The 22,444-nt window shown below is 34.9% G+C and overlaps 2 protein-coding genes across 3 annotated transcripts; one reads left to right on the forward strand and one right to left on the reverse strand.

The window, feature by feature from the left end:
* The first annotated feature begins 613 nt into the window (after positions 1–613).
* LOC121776093 (cyclin-D4-2-like) lies at positions 614–2,820 on the forward strand. Its single transcript, XM_042173223.1, has 6 exons — positions 614–1,109; positions 1,340–1,444; positions 1,523–1,621; positions 1,694–1,895; positions 2,007–2,128; positions 2,227–2,820. The coding sequence occupies exons 1-6, from the start codon at positions 780–782 to the stop codon at positions 2,521–2,523; spliced, it is 1,155 nt and encodes a 384-aa protein (XP_042029157.1). The 5' UTR covers positions 614–779; the 3' UTR covers positions 2,524–2,820.
* Positions 2,821–15,352: 12,532 nt separating this feature from the next.
* Positions 15,353–19,771, reverse strand: LOC121775699 (ATP-dependent 6-phosphofructokinase 5, chloroplastic-like). Of its 2 annotated transcripts, none has more exons than XM_042172721.1 (13): positions 19,348–19,771; positions 19,105–19,195; positions 18,852–18,925; positions 18,658–18,769; positions 18,243–18,338; positions 17,753–17,854; positions 17,585–17,659; positions 17,094–17,234; positions 16,808–16,924; positions 16,618–16,722; positions 16,311–16,391; positions 15,993–16,121; positions 15,353–15,913 (listed from the first exon to the last, which is right to left on the reverse strand). In XM_042172721.1, the coding sequence occupies exons 1-13, from the start codon at positions 19,632–19,634 to the stop codon at positions 15,746–15,748; spliced, it is 1,578 nt and encodes a 525-aa protein (XP_042028655.1). In that variant the 5' UTR covers positions 19,635–19,771; the 3' UTR covers positions 15,353–15,745. The 2 variants fall into 2 exon arrangements, with proteins under 2 accessions (XP_042028655.1, XP_042028654.1); XM_042172720.1 differs by having other exon boundaries at positions 15,353–15,922.
* Positions 19,772–22,444: the final 2,673 nt, after the last annotated feature.

A 22,444-nucleotide genomic window follows, 5' to 3' on the forward strand; every position in this document is an offset into this window, starting at 1 on the left:
CGTGCATAATCTTGCACAACATGATTGTCGCCGACGAAGGACCTGAGGCGGGAAATTGGTTCGACCTTGAAACCCCCGGAAGCTCTACCGCAAGTAGTCCGCCTCGCAAGAGTGCATCCGTCTTTGCAAGATCGGTTGTCTATTCGGGCAAGGACACGTGATTCTACCGCCCACGCCCAACTCCAAGATGATCTAATGGAGCACATTTGGGCAAAATTTGGCGGAAGAAATCAAACTATGTATTTTTAATTTTTTTAGGATTTTTAATTATATTTTTTTTATTTTTAAAGAATTTTAAGTTGTGGTTTTATTTTATTTAATGAAATGTGTTTTTATTAATTGAATTTGTTGGAAATAAAAATAAAAAATGAAATTGAATGAATAGTAAGTTAAGAGATGGTTAAGAGGTGGATAAGAGATGAAGGGTTGCAGGTTCTGTCTCTTAGTTAAGAGATGGATGGAAAAGTACAGTGAGACCCATGAATAGTTAAAGGGTGAGACGGTTAAGAGACGAATAAGAGATTGCGAATGGACTAAACCTTCTTCCAATTGCACTGACACTCTCTTTCTCTCTCTCTCTTTCTCTCTCTCTCGTACAACTATATATATAGACACTCCAATAGTCTCACTTCCGGTCCTCTCTCTCTCTCGTTGCAGAAATGGCAGAAACATAAATCCAATCTTTAGCATGCAAAAGAAAATAAGCCCATCAATTCAACACCCCATCTTTTGATACCTTCCATTGCCAGCGAAGCACATTCATTGCGGCTGATTTCCCAATGGCTGATTGGAACGCCTTTGACTCTGCTTCAACAGTTACAGACCTCCTCTTCTGCAACGAAGAAACCAAAGCCTTTTCCTTCGACGATGATGATGATGATGATCGTCTCCTCCAACCTCCCACCCACCATAAAGATTTGATTTTTAACAATGGGTCATCATCGGATTCAGATTCACTGCTTCATCTCCCTTGCCTCAGCGATGAATGCATTCACCACATGCTACAGAGGCAGGGAGACCACCTCCCCAGAGGCGATTACCTTACCAGATTCAGAAATGGGGAATTGGATGTTGGATTGAGGAGAGAGGCTATTGATTGGATGCTCAAGGTGATGATTTTGATTCCCATTTCTTCATAAAAATTCGATCTTGAGGGGGGCCGAATCCAATCCAGTTTCTTGATTTTTTCAAACCCCTCTTGATTTTCCCAAATGGGATTTTGGCTTTCTTGACTGTTGCAAAGGTTTAATCTTTTTCAGAGAAATTAAATGCAGAAAAAAGTGCTTTTTCCCTCCAACAGTTTCACTGATGAAACTGAATGTTTGTTTGTGCTTTACAGGCTTGCGCCAACTTCAGTTTTGGAGAGTTGTGTTTGCACACTGCTATCAGCTATTTCGATCGGTTTCTATCCATCTATGAATTGCCTCTGTCTTCATCAGAAAAGGTTCATCACTGCTGAATTCAATCCCATTGAATCAAATCTTGAATGCTGATTTTCTCTGTGTGTGTGTGTTTTGAGTAGAGAGGTCAGAGCTGGGCAGTTCAATTAGTTGCAGTTGCTTGCTTATCTCTTGCAGCTAAGATAGAGGAGGTTAATGTTCCCTCCACCTTGGATTTGCAGGTGATGAACTTTAAACTCAACATAGAACTCACAGTTTGTTATTTTGATTGTGATTGATTGGTTGATTAATAGGCAGAGGTGCCTAAGCTGTTGTTTGAAGGGAAAACCATTCAAAGAATGGAGATTTTGGTGCTAAACCATTTGGATTGGAAGATCAAAGCCTACACTCCATGCAACTTCATTGACTACTATCTTAGGAAGATGAATGAGGGTGGATTGCCATTAGGCCTTTTGATTAGCTGCTCCCTTCGCCTAATCTTGAGCACGATCGAAGGTGATTAGCGTTGGAATCCTATGAAGAAGATAAAAAAAAGTAGTAGTAGTAGTAGTAGTAGTATAGTAGTAGTAGTAGTAGTATAATGTTTGGTTGTGATATTGAATGCAGGCATTGATTTCTTGGAATTCAAACCAGCTGAGATAGCTGCAGCTGTGGCAATGTGTGTTTCAGGGGAAATGCAAGCAATGGACATTGATAAGGCATTGTCTTGTTTGATAGGAGTTGACAAGGTACGTCTTCATGTTGCCCCCCCCCCCCCCCTTACAATTATGGTTTTCGCATAGAAAACGCGGTGTTTTGCATTCAAGTCTTGATTGAATTTTTGCAGGAGAGGGTGGTGAAGTGCTTTAAAATGATTCAAGAATGTAAGTCATCAATGAGGGGGGCTGCTACTAGTACTACTACTACTACTAATGCTACTAGTGTTGCTGCTGCGATGGTTGCGATGGCGAATGTGGCTCCTCGGAGCCCGAATGGGGTGCTGGATGCAGCATGCTTGAGCTATAAAGCTCATGAGCCAACAGTTGGATCATGCCCAACTTCCTCACACACTAGTCCAGTCACAAAGAGGAGGAAATTGGAGAGTGAAGCAACCTTTTTAGGTGGAGATTCTTCAGAAATGTGACTTACATTATAAAATCAGTTATTTGGTGTGTGGAAATTAATAAATGGGAACTAAAAAGAGAGAAGTTGAGAAATGGGAGATGAGGAGGAAACATGCTTTGGGCATGAAAACAGGGTAACTGTCATATAGTAATAAAAGCATTGTAATTTGTATGATGATTGGAGAAGAATTTGAGGAACATCATTTGGGATGGGAATTTAGAAGAATTAATGCGTATAGTTATTCTTATATCATGGATATTATGTAATTTTACTTCCCTTTTGTTATATAATAAAAATAAAAATTTGATTGGTAGTATTATTTAAATAGATCTCGAGATTATTCCCTTTGTGATTTTCATAGTGTTGCAATCTCAATCTCTGTATTATTGATTTAGAAAAAAAGAGTCGTTATCAGATTTGTATCTAGCTTCAGTAGGTTTTATTATTGACTATAAGAAATACTGCTATATATAACTTAAATTAAATTAATAGTAGTTGTGTGTACAAGATCTAACCTCCTTTCCTCATTTCATTGCTACTCAAATCGCTTCGGATCCTATATCCTATATTTCTATGGTCCACTTGTGTCCTACTATTAAATAATATTAATATTATTTAAAAATAATTTTATTATAATATAATACACTCCAATTAACAATTATTACTAAATTCGAGAATACTCAATCGTAGTAGTAAATTTTTTACACTTGAAAAAAGATTTTTGAAAATGGCTTAGAATACACCAATTATAGGCACCACCACATAAAACGAGCACAAGTAAAGGCCACAATGTAAAATATTTGTCCATCATCCCATAACAATGAATCATATGCCAATCTACTCAATCAACTTTGGTTACAAGCCAAATTTGTGAGACTAGTTCAATTTTGAGTCTAAATTTTAAAATCTAGTAAGTATTTTTTGGTTTTATTGATTATGAAATTTGATTTGACCCATAAAACTATTTCACATAAGATTCTTTAGTCTTATTTCGTCATTAACATTTATTTTGTTGTCATCTATCCCTCGAATCTACACATATCATTGTCGTATTGTCTATGTACTTGAGTGAAAGTCATGGAATTCACATGTTGTGCGTGCCTGTGGGCCTAGTATAATAACTGTCAATATAAAAGTTTTTTAAATAGTTGGACACGCTAAATATATCTGTTCAATGATAGATTTAATGACCGCGGTCGCATTCATAATTTAATAAAATCTAGATATAGTAAAATTAAATGAATTGCCGCAAGGGTCGGGAGAACTTGGCACCGTGGTAAAACTAGTTGAATGTTATGATTTCCAGTTGTATAGAGAAGTGAATACTAATTTGCAATTAAATATATTAAAGTGTATTCATGAATTCCATGAATAGATATATCCACACCTTATTAAATTGCAGTTATTTAGCTCAACAAGCATGATGCAACAACAAAAGAGTAGGTAAAAAATAAAAATCTAAGGTGAATTCAATTAGTAACAGGTGACTATTATGACAGCAATCCTCTTCACACTAAAAAGGACTAAATCCCACCTTGGAACCTTTGACAAGTTTAGTAAGCCAGAATTTATTTGAGCAAATGAAGGACTCCAACTTATATAAATCATGCCATCAAAAGTCTCTAAATTTTTACAAACATATTTGGATTTATATGCCAGAGTCCAAATCATAAATTAACACGAAATAGAATAGGGAAGTATTATTGAAAACATTGTACTGCTCTATGTCTCAAGTTAATTGATTTATTTCAAAAGATTTAAAAAAATGATGCTTAAATGTTATAACGGAGAAAAAATAAACAGAGAGAAAAAAAATGAATTTTTTTTGTGAAAAAGTGAAATGACTCATCTAATATTAGATGATCTATATAGACTCAACTATATTTGAAGGTATGAGTGAAGATCTTCAGATGAAATTTAATGTCACTATTTTTTTAAAAACGAAATTATACAACCTGGAATTGAGGGAGTCAATATAAGAGAATCTAATTTTTTTAAGACAAATAAGCAGCACTACTTGAAAATTAATTGCATATGAAACGACGTCGTGACACTAGATTTTGTGCAGTAATTACATGTCATGCTGTTTTTGGGATCTGCAACAAGAGAAGTGGGCCCATGACCCAGGCCCACACCAGTTTTTTGTTTTGACTGTTGCGTCCTCTGCGTTTGACCAGTCAGTAATTGACCTTTCCATTTTCTTTCTGTTGTTGTTCGACCCTATCAAAATTAAACACTAAAAAAAATCTTTATTTGTTTTTGGTAATCTATATCATCTATCGCAATGTAGTCGATCTCACATTAATAAAGAGGGAAATACAATTGATAATTTCACTAAATCACTAAAAATTCAAGAGGGAATATCTTTTTAAGTCTACGAACTTTAGCAAAGTATCATTTTAGGTATGTAAACTTTGAAAATATCATTTTAGGTCTATCAACAACAAGTTAATATCATTTGAGTTATTTTAAATTTTTTCCGGACGAAAATGCCCTTAAGGCCTTCAAATGACACTTTGGACGATTCTTTCGTCACACATCTTGCGTCAAAGACCTAGAGTCCAATAATTTTTTTTCTACTATTTAATTCAATTACCATCCAAATTGAATTTAAATATAATTAAAAATTACCGTACAAAATATGTGTTAATTTTTCAATTATTAGATGACCAATTATTTAGGGATAGTGAATTGGGACTTGGTACTTTATTTTATTTTTTCAATGTAAACTACATTTTAACAACTTACTATAGATGATTTGTGAATTATATTTAGTTTATTTGTTTTGAAATTAGATAGCTATTCATTTGGATTGTCATTCGGAGTATTATTTGTATGAGTTTCAGAATGGAGATTAATTAACATCCAAATTGAATTTAAATATAGAAATTTACCGTTAAAAATTGTTGGACTCTGACTCAAGATGAGTGGCGAAAGAATTGTCCAAATTGACCTTTGACGGTCTTAAGGGTATTTTCATCCGAAAAAAGTTCAAAATACCTCAAATGATATTAAATTGTAGTTGACAGACCTAAAATGATATTTTCAAAGTTCACGGACCTAAAATGATACTTTGGCAAAGTTCATGACCTAAAAAGAGGTTCCCTCAAAATTTAAAAGGTTATTTGCCTGTAAATACATAAACTTTCAACTTTTTTTTTCTGATTTTTCCCCTAAACTTTAATTTTTGAATACAAATGCATAAACTTTAGTTTTTTCTGATTTTTCCCAAAAAAAAAATCAAAACTGAGGTGGCATTGTAGCAATCAAAACTACATTGTTTTGATTTAATAAGTTTTACAAAATAAAAATAAATTCCATGTCATCATCTTCCTCACTTATTTATCATGGGCAACAGCTCATCCATGCTCACCCAGTACGACATTGAAGAGGTCCAAGAGCACTGTAGCAACACCTGCAATTCTCCTTCGTCTGCTCAATTCCATTTTTTTCAGCTTTCTCTTTCAAAATTCCTCAAAATTTTACTTCACTTTGATTCCCTAAAGTTGCTGCCTTTCTCAATTCCCTATTTAAGCTTGTTCGATTTTCCGTTGATTTTTATATTAAGTCAGGAAAGGTTGACCGTGGTTACGATCAAGAAAAAGAAAAGGAAAAAGATGTTAGGAATTCTTGTATTCATCTAATGAGCGCAGCGGAAATTGCATACAAGAATAACAGATCTAGATTCATAATCATATTGCAAGTTGAGCACGTAATACACAACGAAACTAAATCTTACTTGTTGTTGTGTTTTCTTCAACGATTGTGTCCTGCAAGTTGAATCCACTACTATCGAGGTCCACGTGCAATCCAATCCGATGCAGGAACTATCCCGGTACAATTGCTCCGTAGAAGAAAGCTAGGAATTCTCTCTACAAAGCTTTACGTATTTTCTCTCTAATGTTACGCTATTTCTCATCCCCCACAATGGAGAATAAATAACCATTATATAGACAAATAGTCATTAGGGTTTCATGATTGTTGGGCTTATGGACTAATTATAATTGTAGCCCAACTATAACTATTTAATCCATATTAATCTAATCTAGCCCATATCCTTTCAATCTCCCACTTGGACTAGCATTAGATATAATACGCAGTTCCAACTTTGTACCCTTGAGCGGATCAAAATACACTTATAGTGTGACCCTTTAGGCCCTCATTATCGACGACGATCTAATCGAAGTCTGCACAAAACTCCTAGACTGCGTTGGCAGCGTAGCTCGATATATGAAGGACGTTTACGTGAATTCGGTAAACAAGCCTTTACACAAAGTTTATAGTAATATCCTTTCATTCACGAACCACCCGATTGAGCCTAAGATTTGTCATGTGTCATCCAAATAGCTCAATCACTTTATCTCATCTTTATTAAATGACCCATTCGATCATATTCAATTACTTTAATTGAATATATCTTTGCATTGGCCAATGACTTAATGGTCAAGTAATATAGAGAATTTGAGTGTTCTCTCGAAATTCTAATCGAGGAATGAATCTCATTCTTGGCTCAACTACCATTTCCATTTATCTTATGATGTACCCAACACAAGTCCGTGTCTTAATCCTCCGAGGGGAGGCAAAGCGTTGTACAAGGTCAAAGCACATCACTCAACAAACAGAATGTGTAATGACCTCAGATCCAAGGACTATTACATACTTCATGTACTAATAAACTGTAGACACTTCACAAAACAGTTTAATAGTAGGGTATACCAATACTCTTTAAAGTATACCATGTGTCCATCACGAGTATCTAATATCTCATAGTTGTGAGAACAACTACATTCTCGAAGAATGTGATGCAAACCCCATGCTAACCTATAACATATCACCAATATCCCATTCTTGATGATCATTGGTTAGGGCTATTTTAGAATTATACTATATCATTAATGTCTCACACCATTAACGACAGTCACAATTCAAGGGAACAAATATTTAGAATAAAATCAAACATTTAAAACAATTATTCCAATAAGTGCACAAAACCCATAGAAAATGAAATTTTCATATAATGTGATCAAGTAATATTGTCTCAACACAAAATGTTTCTAAGACATATAAAACTGTAACTCCCACTGATTCAAAGCCATCTACCAACATGCATAACACCTAAGCTCTCAAAGTGCTTGTTGTGTTTTGCTATACATAACGGTTTGGTGAAAGGATCAGCCAAGTTATCATCAGTGGGTACTCTTTCTAATTTTATGTCGCCTCTTTCAATTATTTCTCTGATCAGATGATATCTTCTGGGAACATGCTTGTTCCTGTTCGTAGCTCTGGGTTTGCTTGCGCAACAGCACCAGTGTTGTCACAATACAAAGGTATTGCACTATTGGCACTCGGAATGACACTCAGTTCTTTAACGAACTCTAACAAAGCAACAGCTTCTTTGGCAGCTTCAGATGCAGCAATATACTCGGCTTCGGTGGTGGAATCGGCAGTTGTACCTTGTTTGGAACTATTCCAACTCACTACTCCACCATTGAGGACAAAAACATATCCAGACTGAGACTTATAGTCGTCATGGTCTGTTTGGAAACTAGCATCAGTGTACCCAGTAACTGATAACTCTGGTTGTCCACCATAGACTAAGAAATATTCTTTAGTCCTTCTAAGGTACTTAAGAATAGTTTTAACAGTTTTTCAATGTTCCTCACCGGGATTTTACTGAAATCTGCCTGTCATGCTAAGCGCATAGGCCACATCTGGCCTAGTAGAAATCATGGCATACATAATAGATCCTATCGCCGAAGCATACGGGATCCTTTTCATGTTGTCTCTTTCTTTGTCATTAGAAGGACAATCCTTCTTTGACAATACAATGCCATGTCCCATAGGAAGAAAACCTTTCTTAGAATTCTCCATTGAGAAGCGCCTTAGCAACTTGTCTATGTAAGTGGATTGTGATAATCCCAACATCCTATTCGGTCTATCTCGATAGATCTTGATTCCAAGGATGTAGGAAGCATCACCCAGATCCTTCATCATAAAGGAACTAGACAACCATTCTTTCACGGATTGCATCATGGAACGATCGCTTCCCATAATCAAGATTTCATCAACATATATGATGAGGAAGACAACGTTTCCATTCTCGCGTTTACTATAAACACATGGGTCCTCTTTGCTTCTGACAAAACCAAACGATTTGATTGTTCTGTCAAAACAAATATTCCAACTCCTCGAAGCTTGCTTAAGTCCATAGATGGACTTCTTTAGCTTGCACACTGCATTCGGCCTTTCTTTCGATACAAAACCTTCTGGTTGTGTCATATAGACATCGCCTTCTAATTCTCCATTGAGAAATGCGGTTTTGACATCCATTTGCCAAATGTCGAAATTGTAGTATGCAGCAATTGCAAGTAATATCCTAATGGACTTGATCTTAGCAACTGGCGAAAAGGTTTCATCATAGTCAATGCCTTCGCGCTGACTATAACCCTTTGTCACTAACCTAGCCTTGTAGGTTTGTACTTTGCCATCTGCATCTCTCTTCTTTTTGAAGATCCATTTGCAACCTATGGGGTAAACCCCATCTGGCAAGTCAACTAGTTCCCAGACTAAGTTGAAGTACATCGAGTCCATTTCAGATATCAAGGCTTCAAGCCACTTCTCTCGATCGGTGTCCGACACCGCCTCGGTATAGGTCTTAGGCTCATCATCATCTAAATCAACTTCATCATCTTGGTTCTCAACCATTAGATTCAGTCTCTCAGGTGCACGACGAATCCTTCTAGGCCTATTGAGTTGGTTTTCTTCTGGCTCGGGCTGTTCATTCTGATTGTGAGTAGGCCCAGGAATATCACTATGATCTTCTTGAGGTAGAGGTGATGCAACTATTGTATCATCTTGTATTTGATGCATCTCATTGTCTTGAGGAGGTTCTTCGAGAGTCCCTCTAAGGTCTCCTCTAATAGTATTTTCCCCTCCCAAAAGATCATCAAAAACTCCCACTGAGTTATTGTTCAAACCATTTGACAATACATCATCCTCATTGTTAACTTGTGGTTCTTGAATTTCTTCAAGATCTACTGTATTTTGACCTTGTTCCTTACAGACATAACTGTCTTCAAGGAACGTCACATTCCTTGATGTTATCACCTTGTGATTTTCAGGACAGTAGAAATCGTATCCCCTAGTTTGTTTAGGATATCCCACAAAGTAACACTTCTCACTTTTAGATTCCAACTTATCAGTCATTTGTTTCTTAACAAAAGCTGGACAACCTCAGGTCCGCATATAGTTAAGACAAGGCTTTTTGCCATACCATAACTCATATGGTGTTTTCTCAACTGATTTAGATGGAACTCTATTCAGAATGTAAATAGCAGTCAATAAAGCATGACCCCAGAGAAATAAAGGAAGACTAGCTAAACTCATCATGGATCGAACCATATCTAATAATGTTCGGTTTCTCCTTTCAGATACTCCATTCATTTGTGGTGTACCAGGAGGTGTCCAGTCCGACTGAATTCCATGCGATTTCAAGTAATCAAGAAATTCTCGGCTCAAGTATTCCCCTCCTCGATCTGATCGAAGAGTTTTTATACTTTTCCCAAGTTGTTTCTCAACTTCACACTTAAACTCTATAAATTTCTCAAAGGCCTCAGATTTGTGTTTCATAAGATACACATATCCATACCTTGTCAAATCATCAGTGAAAGTAATGAAGTACGAATAACCACATTTTGCTTAAGTTGGAAACGGTCCGCACACATCTGTGTGGATCAACTCTAGCACATCATTAGCACGCACCACTTTCCCAGAAAGTGGCTTATTAATCATCTTTCCTTTGAGACAGAATTCACAAGCACCATATGATTCAAAATCAAATGAATTTAGATAGTCTAACTTTCTCAATCTCGCTATCCTTTTCTCATTGATATGACCAAGTCTACAATGCCAAAGATAAGTAGCATTATCCGTATTACATAGCTTAAGTCTTTTATTTTGCACATTGAGAATATCCCGTTTGCATTCAAGCATATATAATCCATTCTCTAAAGAGGCATTTCCATAAAACAATCCATTATTAGAAAACGAGCACCTGCTGTTTGCAAAATGGAAGGAAAAACCTTCGATGTCCAACATCGGAATGGAAATAATATTCTTTGAAATAACTGGAACGAAATAACAATTATGTAAATCTAGTCTATGTCCTGAGGGAAGATCTAATCTATAAGTTCCCACGCGTTCGGTAGCAACTTTTGCTCCATTTCCAACACGTAGATCTACTTCCCCAGGCCTCACTTTCCTGCTGTCAATTAAACCTTGCACATTATTACAAATGTGTGAACCACAAGCGGTATCCAATACCCAGGATTGTGAATTATTCATAGACATATTTATCTCAATGACAAACATGGCTGAGCTCCCACTCATTGCACCTTGTGCCTTGAGTTTTGGGCAGTCTCTCTGCCACTCCGTGAAATTTGACCTAGTCAATTTGTTTGTTTCCATCATACACTCATAAGATAAGTTTGACATATTATCTGAACAGAAAATAAAACGAAAAGCAAATTAGAAAAGCATACAAAGATCACAATCGCATCACTAATCAAACAAGGGTTTATTGTATTGATTAGCTCCCACTAATTTTAACATATATTATGTCCCCCAAACATAAAATACGAATTTATTTCTAATATAAATTTTAGTGGTCCAAGATCCAAGTCTATATTATTGCAGCCTCTGCGAGGGCTGATGACTACAATAATATCACCAGGTAGGCCTCCAAGCCAATTGTAACAGCAATTTTACAATTCTTGGTTTATTAATCTAATTAATATACGTCCATAAATTATTTTGGTTGCGAGAGCTACTCAAAATAATTTAAGCAAGTCAACCCCATCACACGATGCCAACCATGCCTCTATGAATGAGCCTAAACCTTGTAGATTTAGAGTAAACGCGAGGGCGTAAAACTCGTGGTCGAAAAGGCTAGGAGCATCAAACAATTGTGATGGACGACGCGTTTGTTTCAAAACGAGACTTATATTTTGTGGGGAATAATTTTGTGATACTAATTGTCAATTTAATATCTAATATTAAAATCTTAAACAATTACTGGGTGCCGCCTACCCAGACATAGTAAAACACGGACTACAAATACTGGGCGCCGCCTACCCAGACATAGTATAACACGGTCTCTAACTACTATAGTTAAATAAATAAGCATAAATCAAATAGCATGCTTATCACATAGGATATCAAATAATGCTCAACAAATAAAATCAAATTTTATTCACTAATTAAATGTGGATTTAATTATATTAATTCTAAATTAATATAATTATTCATATTTAATACTAATTCCAAATTAATATTGTGCTGTGGAGTATATATTATCATTTCCAGATGATAATTATGTCCCAATTTGTTAATCTAATTAACGAAATTTATCCAATCTATATTAATTCTAAATTAATATATTTGTAAATCAAGTAATAATTCCAAATCATCATCAAGCACATATATTATTTATTATTCCAAAATTATAATATTAACAAATTATAGCTCATTAATCCATTAATCCAATTATTAAATTTATCGTCTAATCTATATCAATTCTAAACTAATATAAACAGATATTTAATATTAATTCTAAATCAATATTAAAAACACATTTACTATTATTATTCAAAATAATAATAGTAAGTAATAATTTATTGGCTTGATTAATATTATTGATTTTAAATTATCACGATCACATATTTAATATTAATTCCAAATTAATATTAATAATATATTTATTATTATTAGTATTCAGTAATCAAATTAATGAATTTAAATAATAATCTATATTATAATAATTGTACATGATTAATTCAAAATCAATATTAGATACACAATATCATTATTTAAAATATATTAATCGAATTAACGGTGAATCAAATCAACCGTGAATCAAATCTTGAATGAATCAAATCAATATTTAATTGATCTGTTAAAATATGGTTCACGAACATGGTAGTAAACCAATATTCAAGACATGTAAATTCTCGAGGCTATTTCTTGAACCATCCAATCAAACCCTTCGAGCAACCTTATTATTTTAAAAGGAAATCTGATTACATTATGTAAATTTTGATTTTGATTGAAATCCAATTGCATTACGTAAATCGAAATCCAATTACATTACGTAAATTTTGATTGAAATCTAATTTCAATTTTCCAACTTGAAATCTAATTTCTCATGTGACTATACAATCCAACTACATTACCACGGTTAATCCACATATAATTCGTAAACAAAATAATTATGAATCGAGCCCTGAGCTCTGATACCACTGTTAGGAATTCTTGTATTCATCTAATGAGCGCAGCGGAAATTGCATACAAGAATAACAGATCTAGATTCATAATCATATTGCAAGTTGAGCACGTAATACACAACGGAACTAAATCTTACTTGTTGTTGTGTTTTCTTCTACGATTGTATCCTGCAAGTTGAATCCACTACTATCGAGGTCCACGTGCAATCCAATCCGATGCAGGAACTATCCCGGTACAATTGCTCCGTAGAAGAAAGCTAGGAATTCTCTCTACAAAGCTTTACGTATTTTCTCTCTAATGTTACGCTATTTCTCATCCCCCACAATGGAGAATAAATAACCATTATATAGACAAAGAGTCATTAGGGTTTCATGATTGTTGGGCTTATGGACTAATTATAATTGTAGCCCAACTATAACTATTTAATCCATATTAATCTAATCTAGCCCATATCCTTTCAAAAGAATTTACCAGAATTGTGAATGTGCATTGTTCTTGTGTTATTTTAGTTGCCAAGTATTGATAATTGTGTGTATGTGTAGTTTCCCAGCAGGAGATAGTTTCACTATACCAGAGGTTCTGCCACCTGGACAGGAACGGAGGCGGTTTCATCTCCGCCGATGAGTTTATGACTGCTGGGTGAGAAAGGAAGAAAGAATGAACAGTCAAAGGGAAAAAGAAAGGAATAGAAATAAGTGAGGAAGATGATGATATGAAATTTATTTTTATTTTGTAAAATTTATTAAATCAAAACGACGTAGTTTTGATTGCCACATCAGTTTTGATTTTTTATTTTGGGGAAAAATCAGAAAAAACTAAAGTTCATGCATTTATATTCAAAAATTAAAGTTTATGAGAAAAACGAGAAAAAGTTGAAAGCTCATGTATTTATAGGCAAATAACCCAAATTTAAATGCAAACGAGGAAATACACAGTCGATTTTGATGTATTAATGTACCCAAAGAATGTACGTATTTTGATGTTGATGTACTGAGCTACTAGTCTGAATTCCACGCAATGATGTGAGAAAAATATACACGTCGTTATTATATAGGAGTACTATCTTTCAAAATCACAATTGAATAAAATACATTCTTAGATTTTTTTTTTATTCTAATCCCATGTCAAAATGTGAGTAATATCATCCGAAAGTTTGGTGCAAAAGTGTAATTTTTCCTTTAATGATAATAATATTATAATTATGCTATGAATAGGCAACAGCCTCGCACTATTATAGGTAAAATAACAGAAGTATAATTCGATAAAACATAATATCCACCGGATATTTATTTGGATGGAATTTTCTGTGACGATTAATTCAACTGCGACTTTTGAAAGTGGGGATTTGTATTAATGGGCTGGCTAAAGCCCTTTTCTGAATGTCAAATTCTTATTGGGTTTGACTGTAACCTCATGCCTCTATGGCCACGTCACGTGATTAGAGATTAACCAACAATACACTTGTGGAGTACTAAATTTTAACCATCCTTATTGGCTAACAATTTGTATTTAATTTGTTTTACAGACTACATAAAACACGATTAGCCTTTGTTTTCTTGACAAACTTAGGAGAGGATAAAGCGATGCATGTCCTTGTGGCATGTGTGGTCAATATCTAGAAACTTGGATGTATATGCTCTGCGATTGCATGGATGCGTGACAAACATGGGTTGGGCTTCTGCGGGTTGCTAGGGTGAAGTGGTTCGTTGTCTAGACGTCCAAACACTAAATTTTGATGATCGTGTGATTCATAATGTGAGGTTTAAGTTAACTTTATTGAGTGGCATGAGATGGTGCACAATTTTTGGTGTTGGATGTTGGCTTATTTGGAAAAAACGAAAAGAAAAAGCATGGCTTTATTATGCGGGGGGGTGTAGATGAGTCTAGATGTTGTTATATCACATACCTTTATTATGACTAGGAATATTCATGATATCACTCCAGATGGTCAGGGGGTGACACAAATTGAAATTTTAGTCGGTTAAAGGCCACCTTCATCGGGAGTTCTAAAGTTGAACACAGATGTGGTCGTGCCTAAGAGATGATGTAGGTAACTGGAGACATTGATTTGTGGTTTATAACGGGGTTTTTTCTTTACTGCTTGATAAGGTACGGTGTATATCTCATGGATTAGAGTCGGCTACAACATTAGAATTTAGGACATTCTGAGGTCTCTATTAATTATTGAGCCGGTGATTCACATTCGGTCATGTTGCAGCATGCCAGCATGTGCACAAGAGAAATTAACTTTGCTGCTGATCACATTATTCGTACACGGTCTAGTACAACATTCATGTACTGGAGAATCCATCCACTGGGTAGTACTTGGCTCGTGCATGATAAATTAATTTTTTTTATATTCGCTAATTCTTATCTCGGGCTATGCCCGCTTTTCTCTACCAAAATAAAAGAGCTTTTCTCTACCAACAAAAAAGCCATGTTTGAGAAGATGAGAGTTGGATAATAACCCAATCTGAGCCTCATGTACAACTCCCTAATTTCCGCAAATAAAGAATCGTCATTCAATCTGATGGGAAGTTTGGTCCATGCTCTAGGATCCTATGTAATTAAATAAATATTTATTTCACATATATCATGCGCGTAGACGTAGAGGATTAGAATGACATACAAAATCAGAATATACCTGTTCATATGAAAACTATATCGGTACTAACCAGCAAACTTGGAATCAATTTTTTTGTGGTGTTATAAGGCTAGCACTAACAGATTTTTCACTATCCCAATCTAGGGCTTAAGTGTTTTTTCATTGAGCTGAAAGTTCGAAAAAAATAAGCTTATTACCGCCTCGTTATGGCTATGTGAATGCTGTACACTTGAAAATTGTTGGGAAAAATAGGGTGAAACCACCAGGCAAAGGCAAAGGCAAAGGCAAAGGCAGCCCGTTTTGTTCTACTCTGCAGAATGAATTGTCATGTCTTTGCTTCACCGACATAAATTAATTACATGAAGTCTGGTTGGCCAGTGGAGGTTAAGCATCGATGCCACATACGACTGTTGGGATCGAGGACCTTGGCCTGAGCTATCACTTCCGGAATTGGGAAATACGCGTAGTGTGTATTGCATATTCCCACTGTGATGCCACTATACCCACCAAACGCACCATGAACCTGCCACAACTACACAAGTTTATACTTGCTATGTAAAGCTAGCTAACATATATCCACATGACAAGATAGAGCGACTTACGGCATTTTGACCAAGCACAGTGCATAGAATCCCATCCGATGCATTTGCCCGGCATGCACGGATCATGTAAGTCGGATCAATGTATTTCACGTCTGCCGGATGTCCCATCTCTTTGAAAAACTTCTTTACCTGTAAGTTGTGTGTGAGTAAAGGTATATAAGTTGACGCATGCATTTACATCTCAAGGTTTTAAGATAAAAATATGAAGGCAGGCGCAGTCCAGAAATGAGAGGTCAATTAACGTATCATATTCGGTGAAGCAAAGCAAAAGGGATGAAAAATCTATGTTGAGGACTACATGCAGGTGAAGGAACAAACCTCCTGTTGTATGTGAACACCAATGTCCCCCAGAACGATGTTCCCTGATGCATCTGTAGCATTGGTCTTCTGTAGAAGATCCTGAATGCAAAACAGAAAGATTTTCAAATCGGCTATACCTATGCAAATAGAAACTGAAAGATTTTTTCAAATTTTCACAATCAAGAGCATGCATCAGGTTTGATTTTAAATATCCACAGCAAGCATGTTCATAGACCAAAAATTTAGCTGGTAGCTGTGTGCTATTCTGGAAAATAGGATTATACATATATTTTAGAGCAAAAAGGAGAGGCATCAGCTGACTGACCTGACCAGCTCCTTCTGCAACACACAGAACAGCAGACCCCTTTCTCTCAAGCAGGTATTTTAGGTGATTTAGGACACCATGAGGTCCATGCAGATTGAATTTTACCTGATTGGTTAAGGAAAATACTGAGACAAATGACCAGAATAGCAAAATGGATTATAGGTTTTAATCGAGTCTGCAGAAATTGTACCTCCGGAATCAGGCATATATCAATCTGCCCACTAGCAAGAGATGCCTGCATAGCTATGAAACCACTACTTCGACCCATCAATTTCACAATCCCGATGCCACGATAAGCACTATGCGCCTGTTGAAACAGAGAGGGAATCACTTAAATAAGGATGTAACATGAGAATAGCATTGCATAGTCATTGAGGCTTGAGCTTAAAGATAGCTTAGGATAGCTAACAAGTGAATGAACAATCAAATCTATTATGAAGATACTGAAAAGATAAAAGAGGAGTACGACTTTTGACCTCAATATATGCAGAATTAATTGCTCTTTGTGCCTCTTCAACAGCCGTATCAAACCCAAATGTCTTATCCATCAGCAGAATATCATTGTCAATGGTTTTTGGCACACCAACAACAGCTATCTTCAAACCTCTTTTACGGCACTGGATGGAAGCACAAAACACAGAAGTAATCAATTAGATGTGCAATGTGAAGTGATTTTCTATTCAGCATGAGTAACTTGTGAGGACATAGCACCCAAGCTTAAAAAAAGTTTTTCCTTTGTCCAAGAAAATATCAGGTCAAATGTCATCTTTCTTATTAAATTTTATTTACAGAATTCTATTCTATGCATCATGTAACCTTGCAGTTAGGAATTTTTTTTGTATTACTTATATAGTTTCCAGTTCTTCATTTTTTGAGCTTTGTGCTTAGTTTAGAACTTGTGTTGCTGAAAATGCAAATAATGTATAGCAAGGTGTAATCTAATATACAAAAGCCATAAACCAAAAACCTCTTTGTGTATGGCATTGGCACCAGCATGTGTACCATTTCCACCCAGTACGAAGAGCATATTTATACCTCTTTCCTGCCATCAATCTCGAATTAGTATTGGAACGAATATTGCATTTTAAAACAAAATATGATGAAACCAGATATTATAGGCAACCACAAAACTTACCTTCATACTTTCTACAATGTCAGTCACTGTTGGTCCTCCCCGTGAAACTCCTAGCAAGCTTCCTCCAGAAAGATGAATATTTTGGACCACTTTCCTGGAGAGCTGAAGGCACATTTAAAGTTGTCAAGAGTCATGACTCCTTATTTATCCAACTTGTTAAGAAAGGATTCAGTATAAATAGTTTCATAGTAAGTTACACTACACACTCAGTTACCAAGTAAATTGGATAGTGCATCGATCATCAACATAAGATAAGCCAATGAAAAGTAGAGGATCATTTGATGGTTACATCCTACAGAATGGTTTATGAATTTTACAGGATTTGGTGTTGCAAATTTCTACTGCAACATTATCCATACAGGTGCACTTGTTGCTATGAAGTATATTTATTATCCATAAACATTCCCAGCTAGAACATGTTAATGAACTCTAAAAATAAGCAATTGATAACACAACTTGTAAGAAAAAACCTCTTTCAATATATACTCACAGGCATCTCAGCTAAATTTGAGTCAGAAAAGCCACGATAACCGAAAGGGATCCCAACAATCTGTTTCACACCATATATCTCAAGGGTGATGACTATCTGCAGCATCAACAAGAAAATTTTAAGTTACAAAAATGGTCATTCAGAAGATGTATTAAGCTTATTAGAACATCATAGTACTTTTAGTGTATCAAATTTATCTCAAGTTAATTGATTCCGATCGTTGAGATCCACTTATTTCCTTTCTCTACTAAGAGAGGTTGCTAGGAAAGAATTATGACAACCCTATAATTGATGCTACCTTCTGAAGTAAGGATGAGGGGAAATACAGGATAACCAATTCTTTTAGATAATTCTGCCAATAAATAAAGAAAATACCAAATGATGGTATAATGATCTCCTTCATCTAAAATGATACCTGTCGTATCACATCATTGAGACCAGGACAAAGGCCTCCACATGTAACAATTGCTGCTTTTACCTCCTCTGGCTTGAAGTATATTTTCTCCCTAGGTCCGGCACGGTGAACCCTGACATTCACAATTTTTAGGATAGATGAATTGTGCTCTATACATCAACTCAGAAAGTGAAACCTTGCAATATGATTTTTACCATTGTTCAATCCAGGAACAATTAGGATCGATACACTCAGCACCCGCAGATGTAGGAGATGAAAAACGTATAACCTAAAACATCGAATGCAGAAAATCAGTAGAACAGTAGGCCTCTGGTAGAAGCGGTCATACTATTTTCCATTTAATGCAAGCTTAAGCGATCAGAAAGATTAACATCATTACTAAATTCAAACAGTTTAGACATTATGAAGTAAGGCTTGAGTAAAATTGAATTGGCATCATATTCATACCTTAAGCAGTACTCTGTCGTCGTTATTGATATAACCGTGCCACGCTTCATCTGACGGATAACCTTCCGCAAATTCAGAACTTATAGGACTCCTGCAACAGAATTTTAAATTAAACCCTTCTCACAATAGAAAAACTGCTTCGTTTTGATTTCATTAGAAACAAAGCGTACGAATCACGCTCGATCGAAATTAATCAACTAAAATGATAATTCATGAGAAAAATGCTCAACTCCGAGTGCAAACCTCATTTTCAAGCAGAAGGTGGAAGGGTAGGAGGCGGCGTCGGGAATCACATCAGTGATATGCGGAATGCGGAAGCGAGCCTCGAAATCGCGCTGATACTCTGACTTCCAATCCGGATCGCTGAAATCAATGCTCGCCTGCTTCGCCGCCTCTGCCTTCACCTGAATTCTCCTCGGAATCCGGCTCCGCTTCGCGAACGACACGGAAGAGAGAAGAGCGCGATCGGCGCGAGCAGTCCTCGGCGACGCGAGCGGCGCTGGTTCGATCGGCGGCGAAAGCGCGGCCATGAATTGAGCAGGAGCAAGAAATGGTTTTAAAGCAAAAGTTCTGAAATGTTGCTGTGTATAGATACAGCGCCGTGTACGTATATATTGAGCGGAGGTCGGAGTGACGGAGAAACAGAGGCGGCCAACTGCTTCTTTTCTTTTACTTGTGAGACTCCAATTTCCATATCGATGACCACGAAAATTTAATTTAATTTAATTTAATTTTATTGTTCTAGGCAAATTTTTAAATCACTTACTCATAAATTCATAATTGACCTTATATTTAATTTTTATATCATTATTATGTCCACATAAACAGAATGTACCTATATATCTTACTACCATATATTATGTCGATTCATTTTAGATTTAGGCTGAGGTTGATAAAAATGTGTGTCAGTATGTTCTCTGGCTAGTTGGATTATGAAATAGTATGAGACATACAATTATCCCAAATGTTAATATAAACTTAAATCAACAATATTTGATTATTTAATTTTTATTATGTTTGTTAATAGGATTTTCTCAAACTTGTTTTGAGTTCCATGGAAAACAATATGAGAAGTCAAATATTTGCCAAATGAAGATAACCGTTTTGAACGATTTTCAGTCTCTATGTGTATATCGTAATGATAATCGAAAACAATATAATTTCCTTATAAATTTAACTAGATAATACTCCCTCCAGCTTTCAAATTTTGTCATAGTTTGATCGGGCACGAGTTTTGCGAACTTGACAAAATAGTGAGATAGAATGAAAAAATAATTAAATTATTATTAGTGAAAAATGAACTTACGAATGAAAAACTTACAATAATAAAAATGAACTAATTTTTAGAAACGAATTAATAGCAAAAGTGAATTCTTTGTTTTTTTTGGGAATGCAAAGAGAATATTTTTATGGTGATCTGTATAATATGCTAGTAACATCTCAATTTTTAGAAACGAATTAATTGTAAAAGTGAATTTTTTTTTTTGGGAAAGCAAAGAGAATATTTTTATGGTGATCTATATAATATGCTAGTAACATCTCGTATTATCTAGTAAAGTTATAATATCATTTTAAATTTTATTCTTTGAACTAATTGTGGAACAATTTGTAAGTTGATACATGCTGTCGAAATTCCATCTCTAAGGAAAAACTCTATGAAAAAGTGATTATGGATAGGAATAAAAAGAAAAGGTGAAATATGCTATAATTGTGCTCGTTTATAATAATATAATATAATGTCATTTTTCAGTTGTATTAATATTACATGTAATAGTAATACGCTAGAGCTATCAATTTGAATGTAATTACATACTTCTAATTTGATTAAAAAAAATCATCATCAAAATTTCTATAGCTTTGATAAAAAAAACGCAACGGATATGTTTTTTTTTGACGTGAAAACTACTAAAGGAAACAAACTTGACACATTTTTTGAATAGAAGTGAAACAGAATAAAGAAGGATAATGCAGATAAATAACAACTATACCCCAAAGATGCACTTTTAGAGATGCCAACAAAAAATTGAAATGAAATATCATAAAGTTCATTTTAGAAGCTAATACTCTAAAAGTGCTTCATAGATTTATTCGAATTAAACCATTTAAAAATAATATCTGAGATGGCATAATAGTGCCCAAGGGATTGAATTGTGGCAAAATGTCATAAATATGATAAATGCATTGTATTAAATTTGTTTATTTATGTTTATTATGGATTATTGCACATAAATATAATTTAATCTGTGCATTTGGATGATGCACCCATCTGATCCAAAAGTATAAATAGATGCATGCTTCCTTTGGAAAATCCGATTACTATGCTCCATTTCATACCTAGAACATTGTGAACATTGGAAAAATCTCTTTGCCCAAGATCATTATTATACATAATTGATAATTCTAATATTTTTCAAGCTGTATTTTATATTTATAATTATATTTTAGTGTTTATAATTTAATCACAGCCAAATATGCTAGTAGTACTTACTACACTAACGTATTAGTAGCTTATATGCCATGGGAGGGTTACAATTCTGAAGATGCGGTACTCATTAGCGAGCGTTTGGTATATGAAGATATTTATACTTCTTTTCACATACGGAAATATGAGATTCAGACTCATGTGACAAGCCAAGGCTTTCAAGGATCACTAACAAAATACCGCATTTAGAAACCCATTTGCTTTGCAATTTAAACATTTAAATAAAAACGGAATTGTGATGTTGGGATCTTGGGTAGAGACGAGTGAATAATGTTATGTAGCTTAATAAAGGAAGCTTCATTAAACGTATATTATATTTTTTTCTTAGATTTATATAACTGGATTTGGATGTATTTTTAATTCTAAACTAAAAATTCAATGATATTTTGTGCTTTGACAATTTGTACGCGAGTAAAACAATAGGGAAGTCTGTTTGATGGCACGTTAATGAAACATGGATCATGCAAAATGTAGGACAATCATTGATTCATTTAAAGTATATTAAACATAAATTCATAATGAATTCTGACTCAGGAATAAATATGTAATATTGAAAGATGTTTTACTTACATTATAACATGCTCTCAATCAAAACAATAAACATTGTGCAGCCTTAAATATATTTATGGGCTTTTCCTTCTTTTCATATAATCACCATAAAAGTTACCTTATAATGTGGGCCTAGGCCCATTTATATGACCTGTGCTCCATGAGTAAGAGTAGTAGTACTAGTTATCTTCTAATGGGCTTAGTCCATATGCTTATAAATTTTCAAAGACCATTTCATTCTAAATTTTTGGTAACCTCAGTTTTAGATGATATTATCCAACTATTTATTTCAATTCTTTTTTACATTCA

This window comes from Salvia splendens, chromosome 18, assembly GCF_004379255.2.
Source record: "Salvia splendens isolate huo1 chromosome 18, SspV2, whole genome shotgun sequence".
Classification (NCBI taxonomy): domain Eukaryota; kingdom Viridiplantae; phylum Streptophyta; class Magnoliopsida; order Lamiales; family Lamiaceae; genus Salvia; species Salvia splendens.